The 21933-nt window shown below is 48.1% G+C and overlaps 1 protein-coding gene across 1 annotated transcript; it reads right to left on the reverse strand.

Moving 5' to 3' along the window:
* Positions 1 to 4790: 4790 nt before the first annotated feature.
* On the reverse strand, positions 4791 to 19733 carry CD6 (CD6 molecule). The gene is made up of 12 exons (XM_031941391.1): positions 19706 to 19733; positions 17582 to 17926; positions 16018 to 16326; positions 15386 to 15451; positions 15004 to 15144; positions 14663 to 14788; positions 13776 to 13892; positions 12415 to 12486; positions 11340 to 11534; positions 10925 to 11080; positions 8507 to 8635; positions 4791 to 7320 (listed from the first exon to the last, which is right to left on the reverse strand). Exons 2-12 carry the CDS (start codon positions 17877 to 17879, stop codon positions 7238 to 7240), a joined length of 1692 nt encoding a protein of 563 aa, XP_031797251.1. The 5' UTR covers positions 17880 to 17926; positions 19706 to 19733; the 3' UTR covers positions 4791 to 7237.
* Between the last annotated feature and the right edge of the window lie 2200 nt (positions 19734 to 21933).

The raw sequence follows: 21933 nt of genomic DNA on the forward strand, positions 1-21933 counted from the left end.
TAAAGAGCTGGTGATACTACTCTAATCCTTGGCTATAAATCCTCCCTCCCTAACCTCTCTCCCTCCCTGCTCCCTCCCTCCCTCCCTCCTTCCCTCCTTCCTTCCTTCCTTCCTTCCTTCCTTCCTTCCTTCCTTCCTTCCTTCCTTCCTATCCCTTCCTTCCTTCCTCCCTCCCTCTCTCCCTCTCTCCCTCCTTTCTTTCCTTCCCCCTCCCTCCCTCCTTCCCTTCCCTTTCCTTCCTTCCTTCCTTCCTTCCTTCCTTCCTTCCTTCCTTCCTTCCTTCCTTCCTTCCTTCCTTCCTTCATAGAAGAGGGAGGTCAGGGAGGGGGAAGACCCTCAGGGGCCATGCAGATGATAGTAAAGACAAAAGGTATCAATAATCACTTATTTCATAAATCAGTGTGCTGGAGACTTGTGCTGGATTGTAGAGAATGTTAGAGCAAAGGAAGCTGGGAGCATAGAATGTCAGAGCAGGGAGGAGCCTGGGAGCATTGAATGGCAGAGCTGAGAGAAGCCTCAAAATGTAGAAGAAAATTTCAGAACTGGAAAGGACACTGAAACACAGAGTGTTTGGAACTGAAAGGGATCTTGGAACACAATCTCCAAGCTGGGAAGGACCTTAGAACAGAGAATGTTGGAACTTGAAGGGATTTTAGAACATAGACTATTCATTCATTAGCCCTGAGGAACCTTGGGGTGTAGGGTAGGTTCAGGAAAGACTAGCTCCTCTGGCATGGGAAGGCTGCCAAGCCTTTTCAAGGCTACTTTCCACCTCTGCTGTCCACCTGATCCCCCTAACTCTCACCTGTGGCTCCAAGAAGCTCTCGTGTGCACAGCAGCTACCTCCCAGTGAACCTTTTGGCAGATGGGCTAACCCCGGTGGAGGATAACCGAAGGGTCAGGGGGTCCTGCTGTCCACCCCAAGCTTGTGAAGACTTTCCCTGGTGGGCTGGGCATGGGCTGGGCAGGTGAGAATAGTTCTTCCAACGGCCATGAAGGCGGCCAAAGTAGATGCTGTGGAGCGCTTGGGGCTTGACCAGACATTGAAGACCCCAAGGTCACCCACTGCATCTCAGACATCCCCAGTCACCTTGACTCTGTCCTGCCATTGGGCAGTGATGACTTGGAAGAGAGAATGGAGCCCAATGACTTTGTGCAGCTCTGTCTCAGTCCAATTTACACATGAATCAAAAGAATCAAAAGACCTCCCCCCTAAAGAGGGGGAAGAATATAGAAAATAGAATGAAATTTCATTACTTCTTTAATGTTCAGAAAATCTGATATTTTAACCCAGGTCAGATGCATTTGTTTCCTTATTAAAATCTAAAAAACAAGTGCTATGGTGGTCATTTCAGGGAGGGGGACTAGACAATGGGAGAGAGATTTTTAAGTCTTAGTAGCATTAAATCTCTCAGATCCCAGACTGTGCCCTTTGACGCTCCTTTGGAAAACCTCCTTTCGCAGTCACTGCTAGAGATCTCCAGGTGAGAGCCAGCCTGGCTGCTTCTGCTCAACTCAGGACCTTCTCCCGGGTGTCTCTCCCGTCCTCTCCCCAATTCCCTGCAATGGGAATGAAAGGGAGAGAAACCGGGTGGGTGTGGAAGGCAGGAATGGGTGCAACCAGGCTGGGTCTGGTCGGCCACGAGGTGGCAGTCACAGTGGCTTCTTGCTCATGTTTCAGATTCAGCAGGTGGGAAGTGTGTGTGTGTGTGTGTGTGTGTGTGTGTGTGTGATCAATCTTAGCCGGATTGGACATAGGTTTCCTTGAACCCCAGACTCCCCCCTTTCCCCAGGTCCCATCTCTAGCTCTCCTACCAGAAACTGCATAACTCATTTATAAATCAAGCATTAAAGTTCTCCAATGAAATGTTTTTTTTTTTCATCTTTTATTTTTAATACATATTGCTTTCTGAATCATGTTGGGAGAGAAAAAGCAGAGCAAAAGGGAAAATCCACGGGAGAGATTAAAAAACACAGAAAAAAGAAGTGAACAGAGCATGTGTTGATTTACATTCAGTCTCCTTAGTTCTTTTTCTGGATGCAGATGGTGTTTTCTGTCCAAAGTCTGTAGGGATTGCTTTGGACAAAGAAATTCTTTAATCACGCTCCCTTCTCCTGGATTTGTAGACTACACTGGCCACAGCCTCCCTAGACACACCTCCCTGCAGATGCTGGGAGGCTCAGCAAGAGCTCTAACTCCACTCCACATTATCCCTGCCCCAGTCTAGTGTGGCTGCTCTTTCCTTCCCTCTCCCTCTTTTCAGGAATCACCCAGCCCCCACCTCTGGGAAAGGCTTCAGAGAGTCCCGAGGATGGTATTGGGAGGAGTGAGGGAATTACCACATCCTGGGACAGTTATGTGGAGACTGCTAGCTGCTTCTGGGGACAGGTGAGAGTAAAACACAGCACTGACCCCCTCCTGCAATGGGAGCCCCAACCTGGGTCCCCAGGTCATTGTATGGCCAGGCCCATCACTGTAGCCTCCAGACACTCCTGTAGAGTAAAGAGAGGAGAGGATCTCCTTGGATCGTTCTCTTCTACCTCCTAATTCAACCTGTAAGATGAGGATGGGAATATTCAGTCTTAATTCTTTGTTCATTCTTGGTATGTCTGGCCTTGGGAAAATTTGGTTTTTGTGGAATCAGAGAACAGAGGATGTTGGAGCCAGGGAGGACCTTAGAGCAGAGAACAAAGAATATTAGGTCCTGGAATAGAGAATGTCAGAGTTTGAAGGGATCTTAGCCGAGAGAGCAGAAAATAGAAAAACTGGAAAGGCTTTAGAACAATGAAAAAAAAGGCTGTCAGGGAGGGGAGGGAATTTAGAACAAAGTATACAGAATCAGAGCTGGGAGAGACTTCAGAAGGCAGAAGAGAACGTTGAGGTGGAAGGATTTTAGAACATAGAAAGTCAGGGCTGGGAATTACCTTTGGATATAGAATGTAGAACAGAAGGTTTAGCTTATACAACTTAGCTTAGGCAGCAAGCACTTACAGAGTGCTTGTGCCAGACACAGCTGCTGGAGATGTAAAGAAGGGTACAGATAGTCCCTGCTCTCGCAGGGCTTGCATTATAATAGGGAAAATAGCAGGTTAAAATTGGGTGTAAACAAGTGATATAGACAGTAGCTGCCCTCTCGTAGAAGACACTAGTAGCTGGAGTTGGCAGGGGTGGGGGAAGGTCTCTTGCAAAAGGTAGGATTTGAGCTGAGTCTTGAAGGAAGACAGGGAATCTAAGGGGAACAAGTGAGGGGAGGCAAGAGAGCGAGAGAGAGATGAGGAGAGAGAGAAGGAAGAGAAGGAGAAGGATGAGAAAGAAGAAGAAGAAGAAGAGAGGAAAAGGGAAGGGGAGGAAGGAAGAGAGAGAGACAGAGAAAAACAGAGAGACAAAGACAGAGACAGAGAGAGAGGAGGAGGAGGAGAACAATAACAACAAGAAAAAAAGGGGGAAAAGAAAGGGAGAGAGATAGAGGGAAGGGGAGAAAGAGAGAGAGACAGAGAGAGGGGAGGAGGAGGAGAACAATAACAACAAGAAAAAAAGGGGGAAAAGAAAGGGAGAGAGATAGAGGGAAGGGGAGAAAGAGAGAGAGACAGAGAGAGGGGAGGGAGGGAAGAAGGGAGGGAGAAAGAAAGGAGGAGGAGGAAGAGGAAGAGGAGGAAGAAGAAGAAGAGAAAAAGAATAAGGGGAGAGATAAGAGTTCTAAAGAGGTTGGGGTGGGCAGGGGGATAATTTGTTCTGTCCTGGTCATGTTGAGTTTGAGATGTGTTTTTTGTCCAGGCCCAGAAGGCCAAAAGGCAGTTGGTGATATGGGGCTATATAATTCAAGCTATTAGGCTATAAGCTCTCCGGAGTCAGAGTCTTTTGTACAACCCCTGGTTTTTAACTCCTCTGGCTATATGACGGCACTGAAGGCCATTTGGGACCACAGGAGCCCTCTCCTGATCCTCTCACGTGCTCCCCCTCTCCCTCTGGAAACTACTTCTGCATACATTTATTTATTTGGGTTTTTGTTTCTGCCAGGGGGACACAAGTTCACTGCTAACATTTTGGGCGGCCACTGCCTGAGCTTGGCACAATGCCTGACATGTGGTCACTTCATACAAGCTCTCTGCTTTGGGTTTGACTGGGCTGATGATGATGGAGACTCGTGACTGGACGCTTCTCTAGGAGTAACCATGGGCCCAAAGGAAGAGCTTTCTCTCCTCCAGACCCCGCTCTCTACAAAGCTGTCCGAGGAAGGGGGAGAGGAAACCAAGGTCATCGTGTTCACCTTGGCAGAGCCTGGGGTGGCAGCTTAGAGCACATCCAAGGACACCTGACCGGGTGCAAGCTGGAGACTCGTCCCCAAAGGGAAGATGGGTTTGTACGTTGCTCATTTGTTTGTTTTTTAATAAAATAATTTTGCCTTGGAGATGGTACTTTATATGCTGCTGCTGTGGTTACTCTCCTTGCCATCTCTGAATTCTGCTCCCTTTTTCTTCGGAAGAGAGCCCCCAGGAGCTGCTGTAGCTCCTAACCCTTCCCTCCTCACTCCATCCCCAGCACACCCGATCATTAGCCTTTCCGAACTGAGCTGGGCAGATCCCATGATAACAGCTCTCCTTGGACTCAGCACTTTGCCAGGTTGGCAGGGCTGGAGCTAACTTTCAAGGGCTCATCCCCAGGAGCCCAGGGTCTTCTCCGTGTTATGACCCAGCTCTGGAGAAAGACTTCAAGGGAGATCCAACACACAGACCAAGCTTAATCGTGTTTACTGAACTGGAAACTCAGGAGAAAAGCTTCATTACGTCCCCCCTAATATTCTGACCTTCCCACAGTTGGTCCTTGGAACGGAGCTCTAGAAATCAGTAGCTTTTCCCCAAATGAAGCCCAGACTCGCACAGTGCTTTGCACATAGAGCGTTTATTTAATTCACTTGTTGACATCTCCACATATTTATTGGACAACATGAGGGGAAAACATGAGCAGCGTAGAACCTCGTTTCTCCATCTCATTAGACACTGGTTCCCTTCACATATTCTGATCCAGGCTATTCCTTGAATATAAGACTATGATTTCCAATCTCTGTGGCTTTGCATTGTCAGTCTCCCCTGCCTGATGGACCCTCCTCTTCATTTCTACTTTTTAGATCCCCCTGCTTTCCTTCAAGACTTTTCTTAAATCCTCCTGTATGCAGGAGGCTTTTCCTGCCCGGCCCCCAGCCCTTCTTAGCTTACCTTTATATATTCTGTGTCAAGCTTGTATGTAACCAGATATTTCTATACTGTCATTCTCCTCTCTCCCAATTAGGGGGAGTATGTATGTAGGAGTGAATTATTATTATTATTATTTTTACTTTCGTTGCATTGGGGTGCTTTGCACACATTAAGCACTTAATAAATGCTTAATGAGGGACTCACTTAAAGCCCTTGTTTACTTCCAGACTTAATGACAAGATGACAGTGTCTATGGGAAGCTTTTCTCTATCCCTGGCAATTGCTATCAGCCTCCCTCTCAAATGAGTGGTTTTAGGGTTATATATATGTACACACACATGTGTTGTCTATTTATATACATCTGTATGTATATATAAGCACATCCACACACCTATTGTGTGATAGAATGTAAGCTCCCTGAGGACAAGCAAAGGTTCACTTTTGGTTTTTTCCCCATTGCTTAGCATAGAGCCTCTTGCACATAGTAGGTACTTATAAGTGATGACCAATTGATCAACCGATCAATATCTCTCTCGGACATAGTCCCACCTGAGCCCTGTCCAGGGTCTGACTTGCGTCAATTGCAAAGTGTCTTGATCTTAAACCATCACATTGACTTCACGATCCATTTTTTGGGTTGCTGTTAAAAAGCCCATTTATTCTCAGTGTAGTCAGGAATGAGTGACCCAGAGTCTCTTCTCCTGTTTCTTTGGGATTCACTCCAGGGATTGAAGGAAACTATGTACAATGGTCATTTTTCTATAAGCTACATTCTTTTTGTTTTTAACTGAGCAGAGAATAAAACTGGCCTCTGCAAATCTCCTCCTGGAGGGATGGGAAGAAATCGTTGAGTTTCTGTCTCAGTTTTCTTCCATCGACATTCATTTTACTATATCCTCTGGCCCAGGCCCATGGTCTTATTTCTGGGGAACTGATAGGCTCTCTCTCCTAGGGACCAGCCAGAGTCTCCATTGGAAGCCATTGGTACCTACTAGGAATCCCAGGGCCGGTGCCTTGAGGAAATGCCCAGGAGTCTGGCTCCTGCTGGGGCTTCTGCTAGGCTTAGCAGGTACTATAATAGGGAGATTTGGGAAGACTTTTGAAGAAGGCAACAGTCTTAGAGATGACAAATTAAAGGATTTCAAGCTCAGATTCGAGCTTGATATCTGAGATCATCTAGTTCAATCGTCTTTCTCAGAGAGAAGGGACTTGCTTATCAAATAATAGAACCAGGATCCAGTCCCAGATCCTTTGATTCGAAATCGAGACTTCTTTCTATGATATTTTGGGGACAACTTGAGTGTAATCAGCTGGAGAATAAGGACCTCTAAGCAAGGAGGGAGATGCTGGCAGGCCACCAGAATGAGGAGAGGGGGTTAGAAGGGCAAGATGTCTCTTTGAGGGCCAACTGAAGGAACTTGGGATATTTAAATTTGAGAAGACAGAGGACATGAAAACCTCTCTTCAATGTCATATAGTAGAAGGATTTTTCTGCTTGACTCCAGAGGATGGAATGAGGAGCAAGGGTAGTGTGGGGATCTGATTTAGGCTTGATGTCTGGAGGAACTTCATGGAAAGCTGAGCTGTCCAAAAGTGGAAGGAGTTATCTCGGGAACCAGCAGGTTCCTTGCCTCAATGGAGATTTTCAAGTGGAGGCTGGATGATCATTTGTTGGCAGCGTCTTCGGAAGGGTTCTTGGTTAAGTCTGTGTTAGACTACGTGGCAGCTGAGGTTCCTTCCAGCTCTGGGATTTCCCCCCCACCATCCACTGAGGCACAGGCTGCCTGAAGTTTGTAGATTCATGGGGGACAGGGCTCAAGATGTACCCGCTGATGTTAATTGGTCGAAGGCTCAGGAACTTCAGGGTGGAGATGGCCGAGTTGAGGGTAGGGATTGGAATTTTTTGCTCCAAATCGATGGATCCCCAGATCTGAATCTGTATGGTTTTGTGGCCCTGGGTGATCTAGAGGGGAAGACGGGGAGGCAGCAATGGGAGGCTGGTAGAGAAGGACTCAACAGGCATCCTCTCTCTCTGGGTCTCGCTCTATGAAGCTCCGATGTCATCGTAATCTTCACTAGGCGAATCATCTGCACAACTGCCCCCTTTGACTGCTGAGGTAGGTGGTTCTGTTCAATCCAGAACATACAAATGATAAACACATTTACACCTTGAGACCATGGCATCCTCCGGCTCCCAGAACTCCAGTATGTTAGATAAGACCCAGAGAATACAACTCCTGGAGTTCTTATCTCCAATCCCTAACCACTCTTTGCTCGGTACATCTCCCTCCTTCCCTAGGGAATTCTGGGAGAATTATCTCTCCGATACGATTAATATTGTGAATCCCAGACCTCAGGGATAACCCAAGCGCTTCCACCCCTCAAGAACACAGTCCCTGACAAGGACATTGGGAAGGCCTGACTTTGTACCCCAAACCCAGAACAGGATCCCAGATTTGGAACTGGGGAGTTCCATGGAGTCCAACTCCCTCATTATATAGAAATGGGAATTAAGCTCCCTAAAGGAGAAGTGTCCTTAGAGACTATCTAATCCAATCCCCTCATTTTCCTGATAAGGAAACCAAGACCTAAAGAACTTATGTTACTTGTGAACAGTCATGCAGGTAAATAAGCAGCAGAGCTGGGATTTGAAAGCAATCCTCCAACTACAAATCCAAATTTCCTCTGCATTGCCCAGCCAATGGAGTAGCCCTGCCCCTCTAAGATGGAGCCCAAGTCATAGAATCAACTCCAAAGCAAAGGAACTTATCTCCACCTCTTGGGGAAAAGAAAATCACAAGAGCATACTAGATAGGCTCAGAGCCTGGAGTGCTGAATTTGGAAATAGGATAGACAGGAGATCAAATTCTGCTCAGCCCCACTAGCTATGGAATCTTGGGCAGGTCCCTTAACTGAGTCTCTCAGCCTTAGTTTATCCATCTGTAAAATGTTGATAATAATAGCCCCTATCTCCCAGGGTTGTTGTGAGGAGCAAATGAAATAATATGTACTTTGCACACCTTAAAGCACCATATAAATGCTATTGTTCTTGTTATTATTAAGATTCCCTGCCTTATTCAACTAGAGGAAGGAGAAAGAAGGTGGATTTATATACATACATACATGTGTGTACATAAATATACTTATCAACACATACATGTTTACATATACACAATATGCTTGTACACACACATATATGTATGTACACATGCATGTACACGTACATAGCTCTCTCGACCTTGGATTCATCCGTCCAAACCCTGCTCCCCGTTTGCTTATGCATGTTTCACTTTCTCAGTCCCCCCTCTATTACCTGGGCACACAGAGGACTCCACAGGAGGCTCCTGGGGTGCCTCGAAATTCTCATAGCACTCCCCAGAAGACGTGCTGGAGCTGTCCTCAGCTGCCGGTCCTGCAGAAACATCTCCAGAGCGGGTTCCTGCTGGGGAGCCAGAAACAAGAGAAAGTCTCTCTCAGCCTGGGACTGGGTCCCAGGGCATCTGATCCTGCTTGGCTTGGGGTGCAGGGGGGAGGGAAAGGGGAGGAGGCGAGAGAAAGTTAGAGTCACTGGGGGAGGGGCGGGTTCAGTAGAAGAAATCATTTCCTCGTGTTATGGCAATCCCTGAAGTCGAATTGGAAGGATCCCAGAGACCGTTGTGTCCAACTTGTGCCTTAACAAGGACCTTTGAAAGTGGTGGTTTAGCTCAAGACCTCAAGGGATGGGGAACTTACCCCTCACAAAGCAGCCCCCTGATTCTGTTTGGGGTCACTATTAGGGAGTCTTTCCTGATGTTAAACATAAAATCACATCCCTGCCACTTGGAAATGACCATTTTGAGTTTTCCCCTTTGGGGCCAAGGAGAATCAGCCCAATTCCTTTTCATGTGACAGGTTTTTAAATACTTAGGAGCACAGAATCATAGTTTTCGATCTGGAACAGACCTCAGAGGCCAGCTGGTCCAACCTCCTCATTTTCCAGATGGAGAAACTGAGTCTCAGAGAGGTGCATTAACTCACAAAATCATGCTGGAAGGGTCCCTACATGTCATCTGGTCTAACAGTTACATCTTCCAGATGAGGAAACTGATGTTCAGAGGAAGTGAAATGACTTGGCCAAGTCGCACAGACCTGGGTCTCTAAGTAGAAGAGTTGGGATTTTGAATTCAGATCCTCCAGGTTCCAAGGCCACTGCTTTAATCACTGTAACCACTGCCTTTTGTGAAATGCGGCCCTATCCTGCCTCCCAGACTTTGATTCTCCAGACTAATCTCCTCACTCCCTAAGTTTTTCACCAACAAGGTGGTATAATGCCCAGAGTGCTGTGGAAGATTCAAATCTTGGACACTCTCTACCTAAGCAGCTCTGTCTGCTTCAGTTTCCTCATCTGTAAAATGGGGTTAACTGTTAGAAACTTCCTGCCAGGGTATCTCAGTATCAAATGAGATCATATTGATAAAGTTCTTTATAAAACTTAGAACATTATCTAAGCCTATGTATTATTGTTAGATGCCACAGTGGTCTGGCTCCTCTCCTCGTTGTCACAGGGACACAAATCTGGCTGCTTGTGCTAAAGGGAAAGTTTAAGGACAAGTCTAAGGAAGAAACTGGCACCCCATGTAGAAAACGGACTTCACCTAACTCCCATAGACAGTCAGGGGTTGGCAAGCCTCCTGACTCTTGATTCAGTTAGAGGCTGGACTTGCTGCAGTCACAGGAAACTTTTAGCTTTACACATTTAGAGTTTTGTGATTCTCAGGACAGCCCGGGTTCATGCTTCCTCTCAATCAGATTGTTTTAAGCATAAGTAAGAATACTTTTTATTTATTTTTTATTTCATTTGAATTTACTTTCAGTTCAAAATTCTTTCTTTCCCTCTTCTCCTTCCCTACTTATTGAGAAGATCAAAAAAAGCATTAAAAGTATGTATAATCAAATGAAATAAATTACTTAGTCATGTCCAAAAGAAAGGAAGAAAGAAAGGAGGGAAGGAAGAAAGGAAGGAAAGAAGGAAGGAGGGAAGGAAGGAATGAAAGAAAGAAAGAAAGGAAGGAAGGAAGAAAGGAAGGAAAGAAGGAAGGAAGGAAGGAAGGAAGGAAGGAAGGAAGGAAGGAAGGAAGGAAGGAAAGAAAGAAAGAAAGGAAAGAAAAAGAAAAGAAAAGAAAGAAAGGAAGAAAGAAAGGAAAGAAAAAAGGAAGAAAGAAAGGAAAGAAGGAAAGAAAGAAATAAAAGGAAAGGAACGAAAGAAAGGGAAAAAAAGAAAGAAAAAGGAAATGGAAGAACAAAGAAAGGAAGGAGAGAAAGAAAGAAGAGACGGAGGAAGGGAGACAGGGAAGAAGGAAGGAAGAAAGAAAAGAAAAAGTTTGTTTTAAGCTGCCCTCTGAGGCCATCAGCTCTGTTTGGAGGAGGATAGCATGTTACATCATGAAGCCTTTGGAATTGTAGTCAAAACAGACTTTTAAAAAAATTAAAACTTTATTAAGTTTTAATTAAACTTTTATTAAATTAAAACCTCTCTCTCTTTTTAAAAATCAAAGTCATATCTTGTCTTTCATTTGAGAACTGTTTCTTCTTCCTATTCACCCTGTGAACCCTCTCTTGTAACAAACACCCCACACTCCCTGGAAAAAAGTCAAGCAAAACTAACTCGATGACCAGGTATTTTAGATATGCACCATTCTGTACCCATAGACCCCCACCCCAGCACTGCAGCCTCCACCCCAGGATAACTTACCAAGGAGTTTGGGATACTGCTCCGAAATATTCCTCTCTGAAGAAAACCCTGCTGGAGGCAGCTTGCTGGTGGGACTATTGCAGTAATCTTCCCCAGAAGATGTGCTAGACTCACTGTTGTGCCTCAGGTAATTCTGAGGAGCCGGGAGAGGGGCATCTACAATCCAAGGGGGAGGATTAGACTAGAGAAGAAGGTAGCAGGAAGGTTTCAAGTTAGACCCCTAGGAGAACTTCCTTTCTGAGACTCCTAGAATTTGGAGGTGGAAAAATCTTGAAGATTATCTAATTTACTCTCCCATTCCCATTTTACAGAAGGGAAAGTAAAGATCAGAGAAGTAGCTAAGAACTCACAGGTCTTTTTTTTCCTTTTTTCTTTTTTTTGATGGAATAAGGGGGTCTCCCCCGGATTAGCTTACTAGTCAGCGTGGCCCGGGACCCCGCCAGCTCCAGGTTGGGAGGCTGCTCCAGAAGGTGATTCTTCTCTGAAGAAAACCCAGGAAAACTGAACTGAGGCAGCCTGCTGGTGGGACTGTTGCAGTAACCTTCCCCAGAAGATGTACTGGAGTCACTCTTCTGCCTCAAGTGATTCTGAGGAGCCGGGACGGGGGCATCTGCAACACAAGGTTAAGATTTGGGTTAGACTAGAGGGGAAGGAGAACTTTTCTGAGAAAAGCAAAAAAAAAAGTAGTCGATCAGTCAATAAGCATTTTAAGAAGATTTCAGTTTAATCTAAAAATAAATAGATAAATAGATTTCTAGGATTTGATGCTAGAAGGGACCTTAAAGATCAACTATCCCTCCACTTAACATTTGGGGAAACTGAGGCCCAGAGAGGAGATCAATAATAACATATTGATATATATTTATTATATCAATTTGATATATCAATATAATATCTTTATAATGCTCGAAGGCATACAAAAAAGCAAGCCACGTGTTTCTACAGCCCAAAGCGAAGCAATTTGCTTAAAGTCGGTCAGTTAGTGGGTTGGTTGCCATCCTTCGTTCTCCAAGAAGATCAGACTGACATCACCACGTTAGAGTTGAGTCACAGTGTGTCCGACGGCTGATCAGATCAACGTGGGTCGGAACACAGGTCGGACGCAATGAACGATGGGGGGGGCTTCTCTAATTTTGCCCATTTGGTGGCTCCTTTGGGCTCACTGGGCTCTGTGTGGCTCGTGGAGCACAGCCCCTTCTCTGAGGGGGCACCACGCCGGGGGTCCCCCAGAGTCTCCCAATTATCCTAAAGTTCTTCGGGGAGCCCTTGAGAGTGTTCTTTATGGCTTTTTCGTAGCACTCGTGGGCGAGTTTAGTCACACAGATTGTAAGTGGCCAACAAGGCCTTTGGGGAGCCAACCCAAAGCTCTCTCTGCTACGTTAGCGGCCTCTGCTAGAGGCTCCACAGTGCGTGGGGAGGGAAGCTGCTGCTGGAGGCCCCCCGCTCATCCCCCCCATCTACGTGTCCCCACTGAAAGGTTCCTCTCTCACCCTCCTGCAGCGGGGGCATCTTAAACTTGCTCTGCTGGGCCATGTCCTCAGTCACGCGGTACTTCTGGGAGTCTGCAAGCAGAGTCCGCCGTGGGGATGAAGTGGGGAAGGGGTGGGGGGCACAGAGATCTCGGGCCCTGGGGGCCGTGACCAAGCTCGTGATGTGGGGGTGCGAGGAGCCCCAGAGACACTGCAGAACCACTCAGAGCCGGGGACTGGGTTTGAATCCTCCCTTCCTCTACTAGCAAGTCCTTCCTCTTGGGAACCGAGGGCTCCTTATCTGGAAACGAGGATCTGTGCCCTGATCACACCCTCCCTCCCCTTCAGGACTGTGTCTGGGATGGCTTGGTGAGCCTTCATCTCTCTGTTAAGGGCAGGGCGTGGGGTGGGGCTCGGTCTTTGGAAAGCAGATGCGGGGGGGGGTCCACAAGCATATCCAGGGACACCCCCCAGAGGCTCCTTAGCTTGGATCTCAGAGGGAGGGAAGCAGGATGGAGAACCAGAGCTAGAGCCAGCCCTGAGTTTGAATCCTGCATCTCTTATTTACCCTCTGGGTGACCTTGGATGAGTCATTGGTTTTCTCAAATACAAAAAGAGGGGGTTGACCTGTGGTCCCAGAGGAACGGACCTCTCAGCAGTGTGAGCCAAGTGTGGACCCTCTCGGGGGAGGTGGGGCGCTCCTCCACAAGAAATCGGGAACCTTGCTTGGACACCACTTTGAAACCCGTTCCTATTTCTCACCTTGTCCTAACCTCAGGGCCTTCAGTGGGTGTATGGGACTGGGGAGAGCAGGTGCAAGGGTCACCGGCTGAGGTGGGTGGGACAGCAGAGAGTGCCTGTGTCCTTCCCCTGGGCTCCGGGAGTCTGTCCTTCTCCCCCACCCCAGCTTGCCCTTTGAGTGGTAATATGGATGTGTATTTAAACAAAGGGTAAAATGGGCTGAGAGTCTTAAGGTTGGGGTGAGGGGCAAAGGAATACTGGGATAGAGATGATAATATCACCAGGAAGCAGGGGCGGTCCAGGAAGGGGAAGATGCCCCCGCTAAGGATCTCTCCAAATATGTCCTAGGCCCTTAGAGCATTTAGCACCTCTGCACCTACTCCTCTCTGCTCAAAAGCAAGAAAGAGTTCTCCCATTTCACAGAAGGGATCAGTGAGGCAGAATATCTAAAGTCCCATTTCTCAGCCTGGTGCCCTTTCTCCCATTTCACAGAAGGGATCAATGAGGCAGAATATCTAAAGTCCCATTTCTCAGCCTGGTGCCCTTTCTCCCATTTCACAGAAGGGATCAATGAGGCAGAATATCTAAAGTCCCATTTTCCGGCCTGGTGCCCTTTCTGGAATCAGGAGGGAGACACTCACTATAGAAGGTGGAGAGGGGCACTGGGGGCTGGCTGTGGAAGTCATAGTGCTCGTAGTCAGAGTCGGAGTCCGAGTCTGAGACTTTCCGGGGTCCCGCCTGCTGGGAGAGCTCGGGTGCTAGGAAGAAAACCACAATCAGAAGAGGAAAAGAGGGGAGGGACGTGGCCAACGGCTTCAGAATCACTGTTTGATTCAATGCCGTCCCATGTGCATTTATGAGATGCCTACTGTGAGCCTGGCACTGCGCTGGGCACTGGGGGGACCCAGACAAGAAAGAGAAATGGAAGCCCCAGAAGCCGCAGGCACCGTTTGTGACAGGGTAGGAAGGGGTCAGATTGGAACTCAAAGGACAAAGGTTCAAAACCAGCTCCCTTCCTTCCTCTCTGTGGGCAGGTTATCCCACCTGTATGTGCCAAGGATAAAAAGAGGGAGGGGATCCCAGGGGAAGAGAGTGGGAAGGCGGAAAGGTCGGAGGGGGCTCGCAAGGAGGGGGCAGGGAATCAGCCCAGAGCCGGGAGGGTCCTCAGAAGAATTACTCCTCCTTTTATACGGGAGAGAACCGGGGCTTGGAGAGAGCGAGAGGTAGGATTTGAATCCAGCTCTTTCCTTTGTAGTAGAAGTGAAGGAGAAGGGAGTAAGAGCGGAAAGCAGGAGAATGGGGAGCTATTGGGAAGGGGAGCTGATTGGCTGGTCTATTCTGAGAGGTGGAAAGGTCACAAGCAAGATCAGCGCAGGAACAAGATCGCCCTTTCATGCCACCAGATTAATGGCGCTGATTTCCGATACTCCCCTGGCTGTAGGAGGGGCCGCCCCATCCTGCCTCCCCCTCCCCGAGCTCCGGCCCACACCCGCCTCCATCTCCCACCCCAAGGTGGGGGCCCTCCTACCTCCTTCTTTGGGGACGGTGACAGAGACCTCTTGGTAGCTGTTGTCTCCTCCCAGGGTGGCGGTGGACGCCCGGTGGTTGTGATTCTCCATGACGGGCAGGGCTGGCACAGGAGGCACATGAGTGGCTGAAGGAGTTGGGATCAGGAGGCCGAAGGCCTGGTTTTGTCCCAGGCTCTGTCCCCCGCTAGCGGACTTTGGCTGGGACGCTTTTGCCCCCCGGGATCTCCGTCTGCCCCGTGCTCTCACTCTCCCCCCACCCCAGGAGAGCCCGCCCAGGGAGAGCCGCCTCTGGGGATGCTTCTCCTTCCGCGCCTAGTATTGGGGCACCGGGGACTCTTACCATATTGTCCTTTGGCCTTTTTATAGATGAAAATCAGAGCGATGAGTGACCCCAAGAGGAGGATTCCCAGGATGATGCAGAGGATGAGGAGGACCCGCTCCCGAAGCTCCTGCTTCCCCGTGTTGAGCAGTACAAAGGTGGCTAGAAGCAGAGGCCCCGAGTGAGAACCCGCAGGACCCCAGACCCGCATCTGTCACAGGGGACTGATCTAAGCGCTCACTGGGATCCCCTCGAGGAAATGAGTGAGTGAGGATTCCAGCGGAAGACACTGAGCTGAGTCGGCCCCGGCTATCACGGTATCCAGGAGGGGCTCCGAGTAGGAAGCACGCCCGCACCCCCAGCCAGCCCCAGGAAATCGGGCTTCCCTCCTCGGAAGACTCACCCGTGGTGGGTGCCTGAGGTCTGGAGGAGGTCTTGGGAAACAGCGAGCTGTTGAAAATCAGGGAGCCTGGCAGAGAGGGCAAAGAGAAAACACCGGGATTACAAACGGGTCCTTGCAGGAGGAAGAGCCAGGCAAAGAAGGGCTGGGAAACATGGCCGAGGCCCCGTTGCAGAGGGGTGAGGGTCTGGGAGCCAGGCCCACAGAAGGGGTACTGCCTTGTCCCCCCCTTCCTGCCCAGGCCCACTACTATTAAGGGACTGCTGATCTGCGATGGCGGCTTCTGTGGCCGGTTCTTCACCTGTCATTGGTCAGTGCCTTTGGCACAGGGGAGGACTGCATGGGCACAGGGAGGACTCTGGCCAAGGAACCAAGGGCCTGAAATGCTGCTCTTCTGCCCACAAGGCCCTCGCCCCAAAGGTCCCAGCCCATGTTCCTGATGCCCACCCAGTCTCTCTGGACTTATTTTAGAGGCACTTCTGTGTGCACATGCTGACTGTCAATGGTGGCCATTGTTCCTTTTCTCTCTTTGCACCCCCAAAGCTTAGTGCAATGTCTTGTGCTTAGTGGATTTGAATGCATCCTCTGGAGGAAGATTATGGCGTCATAGGAACCCGAGGGCACAGCAGACAGACCTGAACAAATCACACCGGCGTCCTCCTTGTGCCCGCAGTCGTGGCATCTCTGGGAAGGGCACTCCCACAGGGACAGCTCGCTCCCAGAGCAGTTCACCTCATCCAGGTGGATGGGCCCTGTGCCCTTCTGGAAGTACGAGCCCTGCAGGGCCTGGATGGCCGGGCCGCAGTTCAGCTGCTTGCACACAACTTCAGCATCCTGCAGGTCCCAGTCATCGTCACACACGGTCCCCCAGGAGCCTTTGTCCTTTAGCTCTACCCGACCGGCACAACCATCACTTCCATTTACCAGCCGCACAGCAAGGACTTCTGCAAGGGAAACCAAGGGAGGGAGAGAGGATGGAAAGGGAAGCATAGAGGAAGGAAGGAGAAAGGGATGAAGTAGAGAAGAAAGAAAGGAAGGAAGAAGGGAGGAGGGAGAGAGGGAAAGAGGGAGGGGAGGAAGGAGGGAAGACAAAGATAGGAGAGGGATAAGGGAAGGAAGGAAAGAAGGGATGAAGAAGAGAAGGAAGAAAGGAAGAAGAGAAAGAGGGAAAGAAGGAGGGAAGGAGGGAAGAGAAAGGAAGGAGAGGGATAGGGAAGGAATAAAAGAAGGAATGAAGGCAGGAAGGAAGAAAAGAAGGGATGAAGGAGAGAAGGAAGAAAGGAAGGAAGAAGGGAGGAGGGAGAGAGGGAAAGAGGGAGGGGGAGGGAGAGAGGGAAAGAGGGAGGGGAGGAAGGAGGGAAGACAAAGATAGGAGAGGGATAAGGGAAGGAAGGAAAGAAGGGATGAAGAAGAGAAGGAAGAAAGGAAGAAGAGAAAGAGGGAAAGAAGGAGGGAAGGAGGGAAGAGAAAGGAAGGAGAGGGATAGGGAAGGAATAAAAGAAGGAATGAAGGCAGGAAGGAAGAAAAGAAGGGATGAAGGAGAGAAGGAAGATAGGAAGGGGAAAGGGAGGAGAGAGGAAGGGAAAGGAGGAAAGGAAAGTCAAGGAATACGGGAAGGAAGAAAAAAAAAGAAAGAAAGGAAAGAAAGAGAGGAGGAGGAGAAGATAGAAAAGAGATAGATGACCAAGAATGTGGTCAGCAGGGAGAGTTGGAAAAAGATATGATGAAAGATATTTGAGGATCAAGTAAAAGATGGGAAGTTGGAGCAATTAGAGCAGAGAAATAGAGTGAAAGGAAGATGCGGGTGTGGAGATGAAGCAATTGGGAGAGTTGGAAAAAGAGGAAGGAATGAAAAAATAGAGAGGAAAGAGCTCATGAGATTGAAGATTTGCTTATTCATTTACTAGAAATAATTCCCATCTGTGAAGAGTTCTAGCCAACGAAGTATGTCTCACTCCCTTTTTTATGTTCTCCTCCCCTCCCCCTCCTTTCCTTCCTTCCTTTCCTTGTTATCTTCCTTCCCTTCCCTTCTTTCCTTTCTCCTTCTATCCCCCCTCCTCCCTCCCTTCTCATCCCTTTTTGAGCCCCTCCCGAGGAGAGCCCTGATTCCCACAGAGGGAGCCCATCATGGTTTGGGAGCCCAGAGGCTCCCTTGTCTCCAGGGGGATGTGCCCAGTCAGGGTTGGGGTCTTTCCTCACCTTCACAGTTGACCCTGGCGAACCTCCCACTGGGGCAGGCAGAGGGCTGTAGCTGGCAGCTCCCCCAGTTTCCCTGGTCACAGAGCACACGCAGAGGGGACCACTGCGTGTCATTGAGGGCCGCAGTCCTGTTCTCGGAAGGTAGCTGCTCTGATCTCCCTGGACCCGGAGGACTGGCGGAGGCCATCGGCCCCGTGCCCACGCAGCGCAGCTCCCTGCAGACAGCCAGGCTGGCTCGGTTGTTCCAGGAGTCCTCACAGGCAGGCTGCCAGGACCCCGCGACCTTGACCTGCACCATCCCATTGCAGGGATCAGTCCCATTCACCAGGTGGACGGGCTTCTTTCCTAGAAGGACAGAGCGGGAGTTACCTGAGCTCAGTGACTGCCCTAAGAACAGACTCCTGAGGGCCGGTGCTGGGGGGGGGGGATGGGAAGAGATCCAGGCTCCTTCTAAATGCCCCGTGACGTCCAGTCGAGGCACTGCTCGGCAGCGTGCCCGGAACGTTGGCTTGCAAATCCCAGCTCCCGAATGCAGTTTCCAGCCCGTCACTCATTGCCTTGGAACTTCCCCTGTCGTAACCTCATTTTTCTCATTTGTAAACCGACGTAGATGATTTTAATAATCCCAAAGGTCGCTTCCAGATCTAAATCTCTGGTCCCGTGATCCCCCTATAAATCCAGGGGGAGCGGACATCACGTCATGTAAATTCTTCTCAACATGACAAGCATCCCTAGGACTGAGGGTAATCACGCTGTCCTCCTCCTGGCAGGGACAGGAGGGACTCCGGGTGCAACATGACTCTTACGCTTTTGAGACACGGCCAATGAGGGGATTTATTTGGCTTATTTTTTACTAGAGTTTTGTTTTTCTTTCTTTTTTATCAGCGAAGGAAGGGAAAAAACAGATTTTGGTTCATCGAAAAAAACAAAAAACATTTCAACTTAAAAAGTTACTGAAAAAGATTTTGGGTTGAAAAAAAAAATGGGAAAAAAAGGGTTTGTTTTTTTTTAAAAGCCGAGGAAGGCCCCGTTTTCCTCAACAAACTTTTTTCATTAATTTTAAAAAGGTTTATTAAAAGATGGTTTAAAATTGGGGGGAGCCAAAGCCGGGGTTAGGAAGAAACTGGGAATGAGCCCGGGGGGAAAAGGGAATAAATCCTTTTTAAGTTTTTGGAAAGGTAAAAAATTGTTTTTTGCCCCCGAGGGCAGGCCAAGGAAGGTGTTTTTGAGGGGTTTTCTTATTAAGGCCCGCCAAAAGGAAATTCTTTTTATTTTAAAGTAGTTTAAATTTTTTGCTTTGAGAACGGGGGGGTGGGGGTTTTTTCCAATGAAAACTTTCCCAACAAAAAAGCCTCTTTTCTTCCCGGTGGGTAGGGCTAAAAGGTTTCTTTTGAGAAGGGTGGAAAAATTTTCCCAAAGGGAAACTTCCCTTTTGGGTCAGGTTAAACTGTGCCGTGTGGGTTGGGGGGAACTAGGTTTTTGGGCCAGCCAAATTTCCCATTGTAAAAAGATTTTCCTTGCCTTTTAAACCTTTATTGAATTTTTGGACTTTTGAAACTTCCAGCCAAATTAAATGGGAAAGTGGGGGCTTGGCCAAAAAAGTGGAAATGGAAAATATGGGGTTCGCCAAAAAGGGGATGGCCAAAGTTTTTCCCAAAGAGGCCCATGGAATGGGCGGGTGTGAAATATGTTGCCCCCCCAAATGAAGGTTGGGGAGTTTCCTTTCCCCCTGAGGGGGTGGTGAAAAATTACCTCCCAACAGGTTTTTTCCTGCTAAATTCCGAGGAGTGGTTTGTTCCACCTACAAAATTTCCTAAAATAAATTCGGGGAGAGGTTTTTCGGGCCAGTTTTTTAAAGAAAAATGGACAATTCAAGGGGGGTTTGGGTTCCCAATCCCTTTCGGTTTTCCAGATTTAAATTTTTCCCTTTTTTTTACAGGTTTGGGGTGAAAGTTTTTGTTTTAATGCCTTTTCGTTCCTGTGTCCAGGTTTTTTTAGAAAGTTGATGGGGAAGCTGGATAAGCTTTGGTAGTTCTTGGATGAGAAGATTGGTAGAGGCCTGAAGGAGCCTTTTTGGTCCCAAACCCTTTGGTCCTCCCCTTCCGCCCCACTGGTGGCTTCCACCGATATCCAATGTCGAGTTGTATTGTCCAGTTTTGAAAGGTCGAGGAGTTTAGGACCCTTTAAAAAAACAGAAGCGGAAAGGGTTGGAGAAAAGCACATCATGGTATGTGAACATAATGTTATCGTGCCATCAGAAATGGCAAAGGGGAGAGTTTCAGAGGAAGCGTCATAGAGTTCTAGCAAGGGGTGCAGAAAACTCAAAAAGGAACACTGACTCTCTGAAATCTCCATCCATTAGCTTTATCCTGGCCAAAGGCAGAGGAAATACAGAAGGGATCTTACATAAATCCCTGACTCACAACAAGTCCATTTTTCATGCTCCAAGGAAAATAAAGAACCTTAGGTGTGTGAAAGGAAGCCCTCTGGGAGTTCTACACACACATGGAGAGAGAGAGAGAGAGAGAGAGAGAGACAGAGAGAGAGAGAGAGAGAGAGAGAGACAGAGAGAGAGAGAGAGAGAGAGAGAGACAAGAGAGAGAGAGTGAGAGTGAGAGAGACAACAGAGAGAGACAGAGACAGAGACACAGAGAGAGACAGAGACACAGAGACACAGAGAGAGACAGAGAGACAGAGACAGAGAGAGGGAGAAGGAGAGAGTGAGGGAGAGAAAGTGAACAAGTGGTGAGATAGAATTGGAGCCATTTGATGAAGTCATTCTTGCTGTTCTTGGGGATGTGATGGAAAGACATGGACTAGGTACATCACAGTTTGGGAGCATCAGGACTAGTTCACAGAATCTTAGCTCTAGAGTTGAAAGAGACCTTGAGTTTTGTCTAGGTCAATCTTCTCATTTCACAAAGCAAAGAATATATTCTTTGCTAGAACTGGAAGGTCTAACCCTTTCATTTTTTAGAGGAGTGCAGAATAGTTAAATGACCTTTCTAAGATGGCAGCTAGTAGAGATCTAAGTGAGATTGGGACTCTGATCCTCTGCCCCCAGAAAGGGTTCTTTCCAAAGTACCCCACGTGGCAGGGACCAAGAGATGGTCGGCCCGGGAGGCAGCCTCCGGAGGAATATTTCAGACTTCTTTTCTTGGCCGTGTTCTATAGAATTTTTTGTCTATGACTTAGATGAAGACATCTACGGCAAGCTTACAGAATCTGCAGATTTCCTAAAGCTGGGTCTTAGCTAATGCTACAGATAACAGCCAAGCTCCCAGAAGGTCTGGTTGTCTAGATTAAATTAAATCAAATAAGATCAAACTGAGTAGGGATGAATGCAAAGTCCTGCAGAAGTTCAAACAAGATCAGAGTTTAAGTACAAGATGGGAAAGCTGTGGCAAGGCAGCCCTGCCAGTGAAAAAGATCTGGGAATCTTAGTGGACTGCAAACTCAACATGAGTTAGCATCATGATACTACAGCCAAAAAATAAATAGAACCATAAATAAAGCTAGTGATTCTTTGCCTTAAGAGAGCCCTAACCTGGGGAGGTGACAGTTCAGCTGTCTTCTCTCCAATGAAACATTCCATGTATTGGGTTGATTTCTGGGTGTCACATTTTAGGAAAAGCACAAATAAGTCAAGAAGCATTTATTAAGCACCTGTTGTATGTCAAGCAAGTGTTAAGTTCTGGCAGCTGGAGAACATCTGAGAGAGAAACCAGGATAGGGAAGGACCTTGAAATTTTGCCCTCAGCATCTACTGGAGAAACTGGGAATGTGTAGTCTGGAGAAAAGAGGACTCTGGGAAAACAGGAGAGTTAGCTGTCTCTCCATTGTCTGGGGGGCTCTGGTTAGGAAAAGGGAGTAACTTTGCTCCGCTGGGTCTCAGAGGGCCAGACCAGAACCAGATGGGGAAATGACATAGAGGTCGTTTAGGGAAAACATCCCAATAATTCCTGTTTTCTGAAAGCAGAGTGGGCTGCTTTGGATGAGAGAGGGGACAAGAAATCCTGCCTCATCAGGAATCATCAAGGGAAGGCTGGATGACCCCTCACCAGTCATACTTTAGAGGGCGATTCTTGTTCCGGGTCACCTGGGGCTGGCTGGTCTCTGATTGGCAGAGTAGGCGGGATACTGGACTGTGAACCAACAAAGTCTGCTTTCAAATCTTGCCTTAGATATTTAATAAAAAGCAATCGCCCTCAGCAAGTCACCAAACTGCCTGCCTCAGTTTCCTCATCTGTAAGGGAGCTTTATGCAATTGCTTCTAAGCTCTCTTCCAGCTCTAAATCTACGATCCTAAGGAGAAGGGAACAAGCATTTATTAAGCACCTACTATTTTCCAG

Source organism: Sarcophilus harrisii, chromosome 6 (assembly GCF_902635505.1).
Source record: "Sarcophilus harrisii chromosome 6, mSarHar1.11, whole genome shotgun sequence".
In the NCBI taxonomy this organism is placed as follows: Eukaryota; Metazoa; Chordata; class Mammalia; order Dasyuromorphia; family Dasyuridae; genus Sarcophilus; species Sarcophilus harrisii.